Source organism: Myxocyprinus asiaticus, chromosome 32 (genome assembly GCF_019703515.2).
Source record: "Myxocyprinus asiaticus isolate MX2 ecotype Aquarium Trade chromosome 32, UBuf_Myxa_2, whole genome shotgun sequence".
Taxonomy (NCBI): Eukaryota; Metazoa; Chordata; class Actinopteri; order Cypriniformes; family Catostomidae; genus Myxocyprinus; species Myxocyprinus asiaticus.
The window spans coordinates 10,592,285-10,610,042 of NC_059375.1; the positions used below are offsets into that span (position 1 = coordinate 10,592,285).

Genomic DNA, 17,758 nt, shown 5'->3' on the forward strand with positions numbered 1-17,758 from the left:
TTGATTTGCTCCGATGGTAGGGACGTTCCTTTTAACGGAATTTACGCACAGGTTGGGGGAATTGCGTTAATTTTTAACAAGTTATTTCTCATATAATTAATCGCACTTAATGTGTTAAATCAACAACCCTATTATCAATTAATCAACATAAATTGCACCTAAGGGTTTGTTTAATGATGTTGTTAAATGTACTCACCTGCATAGTTTTTTAATTAGATTGCCTGCATTTTTGGTGATCTTCTTTGGAAATTCGATCATGTCGATTCCTCTTAAAATTATATTATATGTCTTCATTGGATCTGGTCCTGAGAATGGTGGGCTAAACAAGAAACGTACATTAGATTTTATAAAACTAGAAGGTGTAGAAAAACAAGTCTTGAAGTCAAACAAGCTTTCATGGCATGATTTACCTTCCAGTTAAGAGTTCATACATCAGGATTCCCAATGACCAGTAGTCAGCTGAAATGTCATGACCTTTATTAAGTATGATCTCTGGGGCTACGTACTCTGGTGTTCCACAGAATGTCCATGTTTTCTTCCCAAATCCAATCTTTTTAGCAAAGCCAAAGTCCACCTGCATCCATGAGACCAAGTTGAGACCCCACTATACAACCCCTTCCTACAAGCTCCTTAAAATTCAGCAGCCTCAGAATCTGTCAGCTTATATCAGTAAGTGCTTACTATGTTTACTCACAAGCTTGGCATATCCTCTGTGATCCAGAATAAGATTTTCTGGTTTTAAATCACGGTAGATGATTCCTTTGGAATGCAGGTAAGCGAATGCTTCAACCACACAGGCTGTGTAAAACCGTGTAGTGGAGTCTTCAAATGATCCTCTAAGATTAAAGAAAAGAAACATAATCATGTGTTGTACTGGGTTTGCATTTTTTATTTCAAGTTATTACATAACTCTGGAATACTCGATTCTGCGATTGGCATTGATCCGTTAAATATTATTGTAAAATGTGTGCTAATCTCCATATTTAATTGTTGTCCCAGGCAACCTGTTTCCTACATACATGTGCTATTTTAATGTATCTAGTATCACTTCACAGTCTCTATCTTTTCATATCGACACAAGTTGATCTTGCGTTGGCTTCCTACCAACAGTAGTAAAAATGGCCGTGGAGGACTTCAGTTGATTAATGTTAATATATATGGTGAGTTTTAAATTAAACCATTGCTCAGAAGAATAAGGAACTGCTAGGAGAAACAAACGCTATGCGCTACGACCGTGCGCTACATCTTATCCAATTTTTATGAGAGCGCTAATTCTAAGCGCAATTTTCATGCCAAGTAAGCTGTAAGTGGGAGTGTTTGCACGCAAACTGTGGGTGAATTGTATGTTAATGAAGTGGCGCTAAGCGCAATTTGCTATTTTTCTGAGAAATAGATCATTGCGCTAATACGTTTCATTACCACTACTGTTTCAAGCACAAAGTCTACATTCAGTTTCTGCATTTGCAGTTTGGAGATTTCACCAGCATGTGGTAATAAAGTTAATGTCCAAACTCTGAAAATATAGTGGAACATCAAACTATGTCCCTGACAATCAATATTTTAGCTGTTTTATGAAACAAACATTTATGAGATTAGTGTTAAACTATCTATGGATCATGGTTTATTTTTCAGGTAACAATATTATTATTAGGTTAATATTTACAATTGTATTTATGATTTCATTTGTATTGGTATTTTCCACCTGTTGACGTAGAGAGATTTTTAAGTCAGTGCAAAAGGGGCCAGTGGAAGAAGTTGGAGAAGGTAAAATGTTTAGATCTGGTTTGATTTTTTTGACCACTTTGTTATTTTGATTATATTTTTGCTTCATCCGAAGTGTAATTTTAATTTAGAAATATTTCTGGTTTAATTTTTTCATGTTTCAGTAAATGAACTTCGGCCAATAGAAGTGAAGTGAGTAATGATACAATCACTGTTAATACTAGCCATGATTTGTGTGTCAGTAGATGAAAATGATTAATAACACTTACATTCTCTATTTAACGGAGCCTACATCCATATCCTGAATGACATTTTCCATGCATATAAAAGGAGCATGTCACATTCAACAAGGATGCAGTTAATGCACAAAATAAATGTTCCGTAAGTCCATATTTCTATTCTATTAATTCATTTCATAAAGTCCATTTACAGTACCAACTTCTTATGAATGTGCTGTCTTTGTTTATACCGCTGGTGCTTGTCAGGGAATGGACTATATAATAGGACACAGATGGTGCAATAACCAGAGAATAACCTCAGAATTTAATTGCACTTGACCCAGTCCATTAGCACCTTGCATGTGCAATTTCACCAAACCCATTTTTGCCTAAACTTAGCGCATGCTTGCACAAAAATACCAAGACTTAACAGCAATGCCCACTGACTTTGCGCTTATGACTTATGGCATAGCGCTGCGCTTAGTGCTCTTAAAATAGGGCACTCCGGAGGGCCTGGGTAGCTCAGCGTGTAAAGATGCTGACTACCACACCTGGAGTCGCGAGTTCGAATCCAGGGCATGCTGAGTGACTCCAGCCAGGTCTCCTAAGCAACCTAATTGGCCTGGTTGCTAGGGAGGCTAGACTCATATGGGGTAACCTCCTCATGGTCACTATTATGTGGTTCTCGCCATGGATGCCGCGGAGAATAGCATGAAGCCTCCACACACGCTATGTCTCCACGATAATGCGCTCAACAAGCCACATGATAAGATGCGTGGATTGACGGTCTCAGACGCGGAGGCAACTGAGATTCGTCCTCTGCCACCCAGATTGAGTCACTACACCACCACGAGGACTTAGAGCGCATTGGGAATTGGGCATTCCAAATTGGGGAGAAAAAAATAAAATAAATAAATAAATAAAAATATAAAATAGGGCCCTCTATGTCCATGTATTTATTTATTAAGCAAGTAGCAGTGTGATAAGCAGGGAAATGTACAGTTAGATGGTGATTATAAAAAAATAACCTCTCAGCTTTGTGCTGGGGTCCTGATTACTGTGTTTGGATTTATTGTGTGATAATGACCAGCAAAGTTATTAGCACTTGCCATCTTTACAAGAGCAATTTAGCTGATTTACTACCTGTCCCGAAGAATGGTCCAAAGTTCTCCTCCTAAACAAGCCTCCATCAACATGTACAGATACTTGCTGTCTTTGAATGTCCTGTACAATCTGAGGGAACATACCCACACAATTGTGTCCAATTATTGTTTTGATATTTTTAGGATATGACCTTTAATAATGCCTTTAAAAGACCTTTAATGATTGTAGCACACACCTTACAATAAAGTCTGAATGGGCCTCCTGCATGATCTGTTTTTCAGAGCGGATATGCTCCTGTTGCCTCGTGTCAACAATGTGGCGCTTCTTCAGGATCTTCATTGCAAACGTTTTGGTCTCTTCACTCTTGAGCTGCACCTGTGAAAACAAAAGCCATGAAAAGTGAGCTTTGAGAAAGTGCCAACAGGCAAATTTCTTGTAGAAACTGCCTGTTAAAACAAGTGCCAGTGCCACTTATTAAAGCACATGAATTAAGGCCTATTAATGTGTTGAGGGTCCTCAAAATTGTTTGAGAGAGGGAAGAAATTTTTCACATTGCGTATCTGTGGAAGCACTTGCATGTTCATTTGATCCGGTAGCTATCTAGCAAACGGACGGCACTACCAGCATATATCTCGCCCCCGGCAAAAGGCCACTTGTTTTTACTATGTTGCCGCAGTGCCAGAAATAGGCTGATGGAAAGGGGAATCCTCTTTAGACCAGACCACAGGGCTTTCCTTTTCAACAGAATCTGATCCGCAGTGCACCAGTCTCTTCCCACTCTCTACGTCAAAGTTTCTGTCCATTTTCCCCCTACCTAAATAGTCCTGTGGAAAACTTCTGTCTGTCTGTCTGTCTGTATAAGATTCAGGGTTTTTAACCTGCAGAGGGTTCGTGGGGAAGATGGCATAGCACTTTCTTTGAAAAAATCTTTTTCATGTCCAATCAAGCTGCAATTTTTGCCAAAATAAGGATCAGATTCTAGGTCAGGGTTTTGGGTCTTTAAAGATAAAAAAAACCTGATCTAGAGATATAGAGACATAGATATAGATGTATACTGTATCTTAGATCAAACCAATGTTCTTGAACCTTGTGTAGCGGCAAGTCACATGTCTGCTCTATTAGCTCTTCTGTTGTGGAAAGTTACCCAGAATAGAGCCACAACATTCCCAGTCCTGATCTGTCCTTTAACATCAGCATGCATGATAGCTGCTCATATATCCTGCTCTGCATACTATAAATATGTCATTTACTCTTATGTATGTATTCATACTATTGGTTAACACCCAATTGAAGAAAATAGACTATGCAAAACAAAACTTTGTTTACAGCACAGTTACAAAACAGAATACTGTATACAAGCTACACCATTTGCACTGACTTGTTCTTTTGGGACTTGTGGTGTTTTATACTAGAAGTTGTTGATAAGTTGGGTATTGGTTGAAAAAACATGAAGTGCCAGCATAAAGAAGGTGGGCCAATTCTCGGCCATCCTACCAGCTCAACTCGCCCGAATCCTCCAACCCCCAAGGTGTCGATGATGTTGAAGTCCACCAGCTTCAAGTTGGAGAAGAATGCATTCTCTGCCTCGTATCTGCATTTTTTGAAGTGGAAAAAGGGAAACTTCTTAGAGGTGTGGATAGAGTATGAAACAGGGAATGTTGGAGCAGGTATGGGAGCAGGAAGACTGTTTATATGCTCCCTCTCTTTACTATTTTTTAACGTGACAGGAAGCAGCTCACGCATTCTGCCCTCTTACTCGCTTGACCAAATCAAATACTGCAAAACAGTTAAATGCACAATTCTTAAAACGGCCAGCAATATTGTGAAGAGGATCTTGCAATATCTGGCTTGCGATACGCAGCTTATTCCTTGCCTCACGAGCACGTATGGCAGAGCGATAACAACAGTCCTTGCTCAAAAATGGAGTTAAGGTGCCATTTCCAGGTTACATTTTGAGATTTGGGATGCAACGCAGACCAGTCATGGACAAGAGCAGAATGATCCAGATTGGTGGAGTCTCTCTGCATCAAGCTCAGTCTTTGAAAACTCTTCTGGAGAAAAAGTTTTGATGTATAAACACCGACAGTTGATACTTTCATTAGCAGAGACACTATTAAGTAAAAGTAGAGTCCAAAATATGTTAGTAAAGCTTTTCCGTGATGAATTAAGAGCAAAACCTCCCACAAAGCCAGAGATTCTCTGATGGACAGTAGAGACAGTAAAACTGACTGTGTTCCCTCTGTGAGCGCCAGTCTCCACTAACACTGCCTTGCCTGGTCCAGCTTTATTTTTAGCATGTGAATGTAAGGTTCTCCTAGTCAGAAAATGTTTCTCCACTTCGCCACGCCAACATCTAACCCTAAAGTTCATAGGCAACATGAGACAAAAACTGGCAGGACATAATAATGCCTTAAGAGAATTCAATGAACATACATTGGCACATCATGAAAATCATTGTGATAGTTTGGTCACCTGACTGGAAACATGGAGGCACAACTTTAGGTAGATGGAAAGAAAGACTGATATGTTGATGCTGACTGGTATGGAAATATCTGAACAATTGTAATTATGAGATGGCAAGCAAAACTGGGGAATCTTTATTTATAGCTACACATCCAAGGCTGAAGAGTACTTGTAAAGAGGTGTAAAGCACTTTAGTAATTGTACTTCATTACTATATTTAGTATTGTTTTAGGGAAGTTGTACTTTACTGCTCTTATGATACTGAATAATGTAATTTTACATAATTGTTCAGGGTTCAATATAAGCTCTTCATTTGCGGCATAAAGTCGATTACCACAGTAAATAATTCTGACTTGTTGCCTCAAAGTTTTTTTTTTAAACAGGCAAAAATCTTGGCTACGGTAAAGCACAGAAAAAAAACATACAGTGGAAGTACTTGAGGATATGCAATAAAGTTTCAAATACACACTGTTTCTAAAATGTATAGCAAAAAATAATTTATACCAGTTAATAAGACTATCTGACACGTGTGATATAATCACTTACTAACTGTCTTTGTAAAGTTCTATCTAAATTTATATAACATTATAACCAAGCCATGAATGAATGAACTAGCCTAATTCAGTCATGCTTCATCAGAAGTTCATCCACCTAAATAAACCACATAAACAGGTTTCTACTGCAGAATTAAAGTGCTTTAACAAAAAACCCAAGCTTCACAATTTTGCTTTTAGTTATCCAGGATGTTGGCCCCATACACTTCCATTGTAAATGCATCACTGTCAAGGCCAAAGTATACTTCGGTTGTCCACGTTGTTGATCGCTCTTTGCACTGTTACGTTGATACATATTTTGTCATCAGCACAGTCTGCGTGGACTGTCTGAGTGCGGCCCAGATTTTCTCGACACACGGACAGTCCTCATCTGTGTGCATCGTTGGCGCATGCGACTGCCGTTGACTGTACTAAAAGACTATCACAAAGAAGTCATACTATGCATGGGTCGAACGCGTTCATATTAGCTTGTGGTCAAAAGAATATACTTTGAAAGGCAACACAGAACAATGAAGTATATCTGGGCCTTAACTGTAAAGTGACTATTTTTGCTATATATATATATATATATATATATATATATATATATATATATATATATATATATATATATAAAAGCAAAAAAAGGCCTTTTACAGTTAAATGCTGTCACTGAACCCAAAACATTTCTGATATTACACTACCAGGGACACAATAATAAACTTTTTATATATAACAAGCCAATGTAATCATGGTCACCATCAGTCACCGCAACAGTTTCTCAATAATAACCACACCTGAAGTTGGACTTGAATGTGAATATGGTCACTGATCAGTAAAAATAACTGTACCAGAATGTCAAACAATTATAAAATTAGATGCTAATGAATTTAGCAGTTTCGGGTAACATGTTTCATCATATTGGATTCAGTCTATATGGTGTGACCTAGAGCCTTACATAAACAGCACAATTTTATTTATTTATTTATTTATTTATTTTAAATAACATGAGAATCTCTTCAGTCTCTATCAGTTTATATATTTATAAAGAAAAAGCTAAGGAAATGTTTTACTTCTAAAAAAAATTGTTTTATTATTATTTGTAATACCAGAAAATACAATCAAATGTGTAAAATTAAAATAAAATGTATTTATTTATTTTTCTTTCACTCAAATGTGTTTTTGTCTAAACTTTTTGACTTTAAAATAAGACTGAATAAGATTTTGACACTTTCTACTCTTTCAATGTAATTTCCACTTCCCAGCGGAAGCACTTTTCCAAGTCTGGGTAGTAAAATGTTAAAAGTCTAAAGACTTAGTATGAGCACAGAATCCCTCATGTCACTTTAGAAGCTGGAAAGCACCCTGGAAGACCACTTCTGCTATCTGACATGGCATGGACACAGTATCTGCAGTTAAGTTTCCACATTCATTTAAACAAGGCTTCATGGCCAAGGGAGAGCTGCCCTCTCCAACCTGTCCAACAGAGAACTCTGCAGGTCACTGCAGATCATGCCACATAATGACATGGCTGTTTCTGCCAAAGTTAATTCTCTCTGTGTGTCATAGCTGTTGGATTCCTACTATTGACTTAAGAATCTTGAAATTAAAAACTTAAGATACCTTAAGCATGAACGTTACTATAACTAAACTTTTGCAAACTGTGTTTTATGTGCCACGTTCTAGATTCCGCTGCAGTTTCTTGGTGGAATCAACAGTAGAGGCGCTATAGCAACTGTGAATTTTATACACTTTCACACAAATCATGAGTACAATGGCTAAACCTAGGTTTAGGTTTTGGGTATGGGTAACTATTTCCATTTTGTTTTCCTCTAATTTGATTTTAGAACACTATTGGTTAGGTTTAGACGCTTTCACACATGATAAAATCAGTGCGATCTGCATTGGTGCTGTTTAACAGCAAAGAGGGACTGAAGGGGTTGTCATAATGAAACAGCTGTTCAAATAGTGTTTTCGACAGAACAATATATTTATTTGTTATGTTACAAACATTCAAATAATCACTAAATAAAAGTCTAAAGCTGTTACCATTGGATCTGACTGTTTTGCGGCGATGCGGCCATGTTTTCTGATGTCAAACAAAGAATGTATAAACTAGTTAGTCCATGTGAACCTTCTCCTGTTCCATCCTTCACTCATTCTCACCACTTCTGGGTTTTTAGAACCTTCAGTGCTTGATGAACTCAGAATCCCATGCTGCATTGCAATATAAACAATATAGCGGTGCCCATAGCGGCAATCGCATTTGTGATCGCATCTTATCTATCGTATTCATAATCAATCATTATAAACATCTAAAAATCCCATAATATGTTGGATAATATATAATCTGTCCTCCATTGCATCTGCTGTGAAGTGTAAGGTGATTTTTTTTAATTTGTTTATTACACATGTATTAAAGAACTCATGCTGGGGGAACTGTCAGTACTGGAAAAAAAAAAAAAACTAAAATGCAAAAGGGTTAAAGTTTTAGGTTAGGGAGGTACGCTTTACTCAATAAAACCTCCATCTAACATTCACATTAAAAGCCTCGTCTGATTATAACACCATTTTACTCGCTTTTGGCACCTCTCACTGGACATTTCAATGGGAAACTGCAGCAAAATGAGCAATGAAGCATGTGATTTTGTTTTGCTAAAATGTTGTCATGGTAACATACAGTGGTGTGAAAAAGTGTTTGCCCCCTTCCTGATTTCTTATTTTTTTGCATGTTTGTCACACTTAAATGTTTCAGATCATCAAACAAGTTTAAATATTAGTCAAAGATAACACAAGTAAACACAAAATGCAGTTTTTAAATGAAGGTTGTTATTATTAAGGGAAAACAAAATCCAAACCTACATGGCCCTGTGTGAAAAAGTGTTTGCCCCACCTGTTAAAACATAACTTAACTGTGGTTTATCACACCTGAGTTCAATTTCTCTAGCCACATCCAGGCCTGATTACTGCCACACCTGTTCTCAATCAAGAAATCACTTAAATAGGACCTGCCTGACAAAGTGAAGTAGACCCAAAGATCTTCAAAATCTAGACATCATGCCGAGATCCAAAGAAATTCAAGAACAAATAAGAAAGAAAGTAACTGAGATCTATCAGTCTGGAAAAGGTTATAAAGCCATTTCTAAAGCTTTGGGACTCCAGAGAACCACAGTGAGAGCCATTATCCACAAATGGTGAAAACATGGAACAGTGGTGAACCTTCCCAGGAGTGGCCGGCCGACCAAAATTACCCCAAGAGCGCAGCGACGACTCATCCAAGAGGTCACAAAAGACCCCACAACAACATCCAAAGAACTGCAGGCCTCACTTGCCTCAGTTAAGGTCAGTGTTCATGACTCCACCATAAGAAAGAGACTGGGCAAAAATGGCCTGCATGGCAGAGTTCCAAGACGAAAACCACTGCTGAGCAAAAAGAACATTAAGGCTCGTCTCATTTTTGCCAGAAAACATCTTGACGATCCCCAAGACTTTTGGGAAAATACTCTGTGGACTGACGAGACAAAAGTTGAACTTTTTGGAAGGTGTGTGTCCCATTACATCTGGCATAAAAGTAACACCGCATTTCAGAAAAAGAACATCATACCAACAGTAAAATATGGTGGTGGTAGTGTGATGGTCTGGGCTGTTTTGCTGCTTCAGGACCTGGAAGACTTGCTGTGATAAATGGAACCATGAATTCTGCTGTCTACCAAAAAATCCTGAAGGAGAATGTCCGGCCATCTGTTCGTGACCTCAAGCTGAAGCGAACTTGGGTTCTGCAGCAGGACAATGATCCAAAACACACCAGCAAGTCCACCTCTGAATGGCTGAAGAAAAACAAAATGAAGACTTTGGAGTGGCCTAGTCAAAGTCCTGACCTGAATCCTATTGAGATGCTGTGGCATGACCTTAAAAAGGCAGTTCATGCTCGAAAACCCTCCAATGTGGCTGAATTACAACAATTCTGCAAAGATGAGTGAGCCAAAATTCCTCCACAGCGCTGTAAAAAACTCATTGCAAGTTATCGCAAACGCTTGATTGCAGTTGTTGCTGCTAAGGGTGGCCCAACCAGTTATTAGGTTTAGGGGGCAATCACTTTTTCACACAGGGCCATGTAGGTTTGGATTTTGTTTTCCCTTAATAATAACAACCTTCATTTAAAAACTACATTTTGTGTTTACTTGTGTTATCTTTGACTAATATTTAAACTTGTTTGATGATCTGAAACATTTAAGTGTGACAAACATGCAAAAAAATAAGAAATCAGGAAGGGGGCAAACACTTTTTCACACCACTGTAATTTTCATGAGATCAGGCTGCAATCAACACATGTAAAAACCTCTCAGTTTTTTCAAGATCTTAACGATACGTGTCCATACCACTCCAAACAAGATGTGACGTAAGCATTGAATCCACCAAAAACTCCAGCTCCATTAGCAGATTATAAAATGATTATGGCAGATGTAACTACTGCTTTGATCCTTCAGCTGCCACCTGGAGTTATTTTTATTTTTTTATTTTTTTTGCCTCTCAATCGTATAAAGTAGAACATTTCTTAACTTTTTGATCCTCTCACCCTTTGCTCTGCTCCACAGTCAATCCCTCATGTCTGTGGAGAGCTGTAATTCCAACCACACTACTTTGTGATGCTGTTTGCAAATGTTCAATGGAACTATGGTTTTGGGAAACATCAAATCGTTGAACTATCTTAGTAATGATGCGACCATCTTTGGGAAACAATGCTTTTGGGAAACGCACCCCTGGATGGGCCGACCAAACAGAGCAATGCTTTATAATACTGACACTGAGCCATAGTGTTACAACTTTAGGTGAAATCAGCCAACAAATGGCTTCCTTATATTTGTCTCTGCATATTAACCTCGTGTGACCCCACGTCCACATGCATGGACATTGTATTTTGGCTTCGCTATAAGTAACGCATAATTTCATTTCATTTAAACCGACTGATCTCAGTTCAGGAGACTTTATGCTATCAGAAAAGGGTTAAACGTTTGACGCACTGAGTCATGTGACCAAATAGCATGGCATCAGTGAAAGCAGAGTTTGTGTTTGGTTGAAATACCAACAAAACTACATCTGGTAAGAAACCTAATTTAAGTTTTACATTGAAACCTGTTTGAGTGAAAAAATTAGAGTCTCTAGTTTCATCCGATATCCCATTTTTAACATGCGAGCGATTTATCGCGAAACGGCACACTGTTAAACACAATGACCATGTACGTGGACTGTATGCTTAGTTTAATTAAAACTATCCTATATTTACTGTGCTTTATTACATTGAGGATCAATGGATGCATCCAAAAGCTGGAAATGTTGCTTTCAGAGGCTGTATATGGAGTTAGGATGAAAATAAGGTGCATTTCAAACTGTTGAGACCATTGCAGACAGACAGCACACTGGAGGTAAAGTCATTCACTAAATATGGAGCAAGGGAGCATCCAATAGCTCTCTATTCAGCTAAGTGCATTCAGTGCCAACTGCCTATTTAAAGTTCAGCTTCAAGCTGCAGATGATGTTTGGACCACTCAACATATTTGGCAGACATAGGAAAATGGTAATCAGTACAAAGATTCTGAATTTATAATGTATAATTTTAACATGTTGACAGTGATTGGATGATGCTGGCCAACACTTTGAATATTATAATACTTATTTATGCTAATTTCTTATGTAATGTCTGTAACGTCTCAAAAACATGAATAACCAACACTCCTGGAAACATAAACAATTTGATAAAAAAAAAAAAAAAAAAAAAAAGAGTCTTTCTATAGCTTGGTATTATTTAAAATTTCACAACTTAGTCCCACTATCCACATAAGTGGACATCAATTTTTTAGGAAAACGATTTATTCTAGAAATTTTTATTTTATTTTATTTTTTATTTTATTTTTTAGGTGCTACTAGTTTCAAATCAAAAAGGGAAATGGAAAATGCACACAGCAGTTTAAGCTGGGATAGGAGAAAGTATTTTTACATTGAATAAATAACACATATCAGCTTTAAGTCATTGTCATTACATTTAGCTAAACACACTTTTTATTACATGCACCATATTCACAAAATTCAGTGCTATTTGCTTGTCCAATAGATTCTTCAATGCTTCATATTCAGAAATACCTTGTTTAAAATACAATTCAAGTCTGTAATAAAGCGTTCTACTTTGATTGAACTCATTTAGGTAACATGTTACTGGTGCATCAGTTAACTGATACAATTCTTGCTCACCAAGCAAAAAACCAGAAAAAAAAAAAAAAAATGCATGTGTATGTGAGACACTGGAAAACTGGCCCACACATTCATTAGGCAACTAATGATTACTTTCAAATAAATGGCCAGGATAATCAGCCAACATTTTAGCCACTTAACAATTTATACAAATTATGAATTGTCATTTACATTTTATATACAGTATCTCCTTTTATTCTTCGAAACAAACACTTTTGCACAGGTGTCTCCAACTCAAAGTTGTTTTCCATTGCCTTGGTTACGAGCGTGAATCGTCAAGTGTTTGAGTTCCATAAGTGAGAATTAATGAATTTGAATCAATTTTCCACTTATATAGTGCTTTTCTGACACTACACTTAAACTGCTTTACATAGGGAACAGGGGACTCTCCTCAATCACCACCAGCAACGGCAGTCATAGTGCGACAGTAGGCTCACAACACACCAGCTATTGGTGGAGAGGGGAGAGTAGAGTGATTGAGCCAATTCATGGATGGCGATTATAAGGAGGCCATGATTGATAAAGTCCAGTGGGGGAATTTGGACAGGACAGTTGGGTTACATCGTAACTCTTTAGGAAAAAATGTCCTGGGATTTTTAATGACCACAGGGAGTCAGGACCTGGGTTTAATGTCTCATCCGAAGGACGAATAGGGGAGGTGAATAGGGGAGGTCGATCTCACATAAGCTGGTGACAGATGATATGTTAGGTGTGAGCTCCGGGAAGAGTTACTGATTACTAACATCACGCTGTCATCTAGAGTGATTTTCCACTCACCTAGCTGAGAGCATGGGTTACAGTGTGTTATGAAAACCCATATACCCTTGTAACCCTCTCATGAGACAGTAAATAAGTCCAAGGGCACTTAGATAAGACAAACTGAAATATTCAGAGCCAGTTTACAGTTCTTGTGTTCCAAAACCTGAAGTGTTTAAATGGGAAAATAGAGTTACGATTCCATGGCACAGTATCCTAAAAACACAGTGTTTATGGCTAGAGATGCTGTAAACTAGTGAGACGCGATGCAACCAAAGTGAGACACTTCATAAGCATCTGTCTGACGCATGAGTACAAAGACCAAAAATTTAAAATAGCGCCGATGAAATTAGGCCAATAATAGGGTTTTGTAATATGTGTAATATTAATAATATGGAAACAACGGGGCCTGGGTAGCTCAGCGAGTATTGACGCTGACTACCACCCCTGGAGTCGTGAGTTCGATTCCAGAGTGTGCTGAGTGAATCCAGCCAGGTCTCCTAAGCAACCAAATTGGTCCGGTTGCTAGGGAGGGTAGAGTCACATGGGGTAACCTCCTCATGGTCGCGATTAGTGGTTCTCGCTCTCAATGGGAGAATAGCATGAGCCTCCACATGCGGAGTCTCCACGGTGTCAAGCACAGCGAGCCACGTGATAAGATGCACAGATTGACAGACTTAGAAGCGGAGGCAACTGAGAATTGTCCTCGGCCACCCGGATTGAGGTGAGTAACCGCACCACTCCGAGGACCTACTAAGTAGTGGGAATTGAGCATTCCAAATAATAATAATAATAATAATATGGAAACAAAACCAACAATATTTAGATTCTAAAGCTACTTTTTGCACTGTCTAAATGTTTTAGTTGTCTGCTGCCAAAATATATGTGTATTATGTAATGAATTTGAATTATCTGCATACTTATTATATATTATATTTATAATTATTTTTAAAATAAATTTGTATTATAACTATTATCTGCTGAATTATCTTTATTTGGGGGCCTTTCTCAGTAAATATTTATATGCAATTAGTTGCAATTAATTTAATTAATTAATCGGCACAACATGTAATTAATATGATAACATTTTTTAAATGATATGCAGCCCAAATATTAAATTATATCAAATATCAGTAAAAATGTATTTGACCTTTGCTAATGCAAAATTACATGACACAATGTATTTAAATTAAAGACATACAAACAGTCTGTTGTGACTCACACAACGTTTACCTCAGTGGAAGAGTTATGATCATAAGTTTATCAAGAATGCTAAGGTTTTTTTTTTTTTTTTTTTTTTTCACAGAAATCCATGTGGTTACGTACTGCATATTTTTGTCACAGGTGCAGTTTTAGAGAGACAGACACTGCCTCACCTCATGTATGATATGGCTAGTGACACATTGACCTGCACTGTTTGTCAAAAATATGCAAAGAAAAATCAGGAAAAACAATCACATTTTTAAAGATACAATTTTGTAAATATTATAATTAAAAAAAATAATGCAAAATAGAGTTTAATGTCCACTAAGAATTTCTGTACATATTCATCTGCCATTGGCAGGTATGGTGAAAAGTGAATTCTTAACCCTGAATGTACCTGCTCACATTGTCAACATAAAAACAGAATTTTCATAAGGAATGTTGTAGACCTTGACTGGCCTCCAACCCTGAAGGTCAGATGCTGAAGAGTCATGCCATGACACAATGGTCAGTCACATTCCTCCATTCAGAAACATCCACTTCTGCTGCTGCAGCTGTGAAAATAAGCCCTAAGTCCCAACTCTAGTGCAAACGTGGGCAGTTTGCTCATGGTCAGTGGTTAGCTAAGAGCGGTTGGGTGCTTGGGTTTGACCTTATGCCCAACAAAGAAAAGATGGATGAAATGACAGAAAACAGTGTGCTATAGTCAGCCTGCCCAGGTGCTCTCCACAAAACAGCGTTTGACTGCATTATGTCCCCTTGACCTGAGAAGACCTTTTTAAGCCTAGGTCAGCTCGTGTTGACTTAGTTCTTGTCATATTATATTTTACTCATTTAAGTTTGCATGTGTCTTACATGGCCTATTTCACCACACTGTGATGTTGAGTAATGTGCATATCATTCATCAACCCCACAGATCATGTAATCAGAAAATGTTAAATAACAATCACAGATCTCCATAGTACTAACTTCAATGGATGCTCCACGTTGGTAGTCTATTGGTGTGAAAGAAGCATCTCAAGTCCAATGCATAGCTACACGTACTAAACATTCTAGCTATATGGATGTGAAATATGACATGCTGTAAAACCTGATTAAAAGGGATCCCAAACCACTGGACTGATGAATTTCCAAGCCTTTATTAGTCAGTCAGGTTTACGGGATAAGAAAAAAAAAAAAAAATAACAACAAATATATATATATATATATATATATACACACACACACAGTACTGTGCAAAATTATGGGTCAATATTTACTGAGTAAATTTACAAATTATTTTGTAAAGTTGGGACAAAATGTGAATTTTCTCCTATTTTGGAGCAAAACTACAAAAAAAAAAAAAAAAACTTAGAAAGGTGGCAGCATCACTATTTTATTTTTTCACAGGGATAGGTAGGGGTATTACTAAAATCAGTTGACTTCAGCACCACTTGTTGCATTATATGCAAATAGAGTGAGACAAAACAAAAAAACAAAAAAAACAAACAAACAAACAAACACTTTTTTGTGCCTATAACTCCAAAAGTATTGAAGATATCCAAATATCTTTTTGGATTCTGGTTCAGAACTAACTTTCTTTTTTGTATCTTCATTTTAAGGCCCTATATGGTTAAATCCCAGGAGATATGGGTCTCTCAATGTAGCTCCATCCAAAATGACTACATTTGACCAAAAGTGGGTCACATGGTATCTAGCCAGTTTTCTTCAAACAAATCTTGACTTGTCCAGGCCTAGAAATCCCAATCTAAAAAATTCCCTAATATTTCCAGGTTTTCCATGACCATGGGAACCCTGGATTAATCAAAAATCAGCTTCCAAAATAAATGTATTTATTTGACAGTATCAAATAAAATAGGAAATTGTAACAATCTAATAACACACTAAACAAAAGAAATACCAAGCTTATACATTTTTAACTCTTAACGCAACAACTTTTTCTGGTTGCATTAAGTCTGAGTCGTATTATGGCCTTACATGGTGTTTGTTTCCTCATCTGTTTTTAGATCTCTGTGCGAGGTCGCAGTCACATGAAGCCAAACAGCATTACTGAACCAATCTACGCTTTGTTCCTTCAACACCCTCTTCTGATGCCATAGATAACAACTGTCATTATAATCTATGGGTGGCCTTTCTCCAAACAAAAGCAGGACAGGAATGACAGAGGAATGGAATACTGTGAAAACTATGGAATTGTTGGCAATCTCCACAATTGTGAGTTTTCGAACCTCACGTCAGTTAATATGTGATGTTGTACCATTAGAGAAAATCTTAAAAAGACACAAAAATTTGATAACACATGCAGTGATAAACTGACAGATGTCATGTGTGAAATATTGAGCTCATCGTCAATGACACAGAATACAAGTGAACTTCTGGAGGATGTACAGATCTGAGCTGTCAAGAGGGTTTTACTTAACTGTGAAAGGCCAGATGCAAAAATAAACACCTTACATAAGCGTCTGTCAAGATTGTGTTTCTCAAGTGAATAGATGCCGCTATGTGTGTCTGGAGAGCTCCTAGTAGATGATGCAATCAATGGTAAAAAGGTGACATTTTTATACAGTGAGGTTCAAACATCCACTTGTGACAATGCTTCTGTTTTACATTTTTCTAATATAGCTCTTTTCATTACACATTACTAGAGCTGGGAAATTTAACATGTTAATTTCTGCGATTATTAGTTGACTGTTTAACGTTTTACTTCACTTCCTGAAACTTCACTTATGTTTTTCCCACTTCCTATGGCTAAAATTCGCATTTATACATTTCCAGGAGGTACACGCTCAACTCAACCGCACATCCTGGCAGAGAAACTGATTGTGTTGAGCAGTGCACACTTATTCATTACGTGTGATCATTACGTGTGATGTATGTCTAGGGCGTAATAAACAAGGGAGCAGATTTACTGTACAGAGAATGGAGACTTCAACCGCAAGTTGCGAGCCAGGTGTGGGAGAGATAAGGGTAAGCTGCCATATCTCTTTTCATCACCCGAAAATGCTCATTCACTGAACCAGTGTGAAAAGTGAAACCCTGCATGTGTGCATTAAAGACTGAACGGCAGCAAGAGAAAATAATAGTTTTTAGATTTTAAACTTCAGCATTAAGTTTGTTTTGTATCTGTATTTATAGTGTCTAATAATGCATTGGCAATAAACACTTAAGTTTATCTTGCCAAAAAAGCTTGATATGAATTGAATCTGACCATTTGATCCTATTATTAATAAAAGTCCATTGGAAAACATCAGAAGATTTTGCCCAACTTTTAATTACAGCATGTCCACTGATTTTATAGCATGTATAAATATACTTATATCAAAGATTTATACCTGTAAAAATATGTTTTATTAACTCTATCTGCAAAAAAATAAAATAAAAATAATATATTTAAATAATTACAATATCTAATGACTAACCAATTTGTTCCCAGTTCTTCAAGACAAAATATAAAGTAAATATACACAGATGAGCCAAAACCTTATGACCATGCCGCCAAAACAGCGCCCAAAA

General features: G+C 37.3%; 1 protein-coding gene across 2 annotated transcripts in view; it reads right to left on the reverse strand.

The window, feature by feature from the left end:
• The window catches only part of LOC127422882 (cGMP-dependent protein kinase 1-like), a 381,301-nt gene that overhangs the window by 10,405 nt on the left and 353,138 nt on the right, over positions 1-17,758 (reverse strand). For both annotated transcript variants that reach the window (XM_051666688.1, XM_051666686.1), the window contains exons 10-15: positions 4,539-4,635; positions 3,280-3,419; positions 3,084-3,173; positions 695-836; positions 411-574; positions 197-319 (exon numbers count right to left, since the gene is read on the reverse strand). In XM_051666688.1, coding sequence (XP_051522648.1) covers positions 197-319; positions 411-574; positions 695-836; positions 3,084-3,173; positions 3,280-3,419; positions 4,539-4,635 — 756 coding nt within the window. The remainder of the gene's footprint in view (positions 1-196; positions 320-410; positions 575-694; positions 837-3,083; positions 3,174-3,279; positions 3,420-4,538; positions 4,636-17,758) is intronic.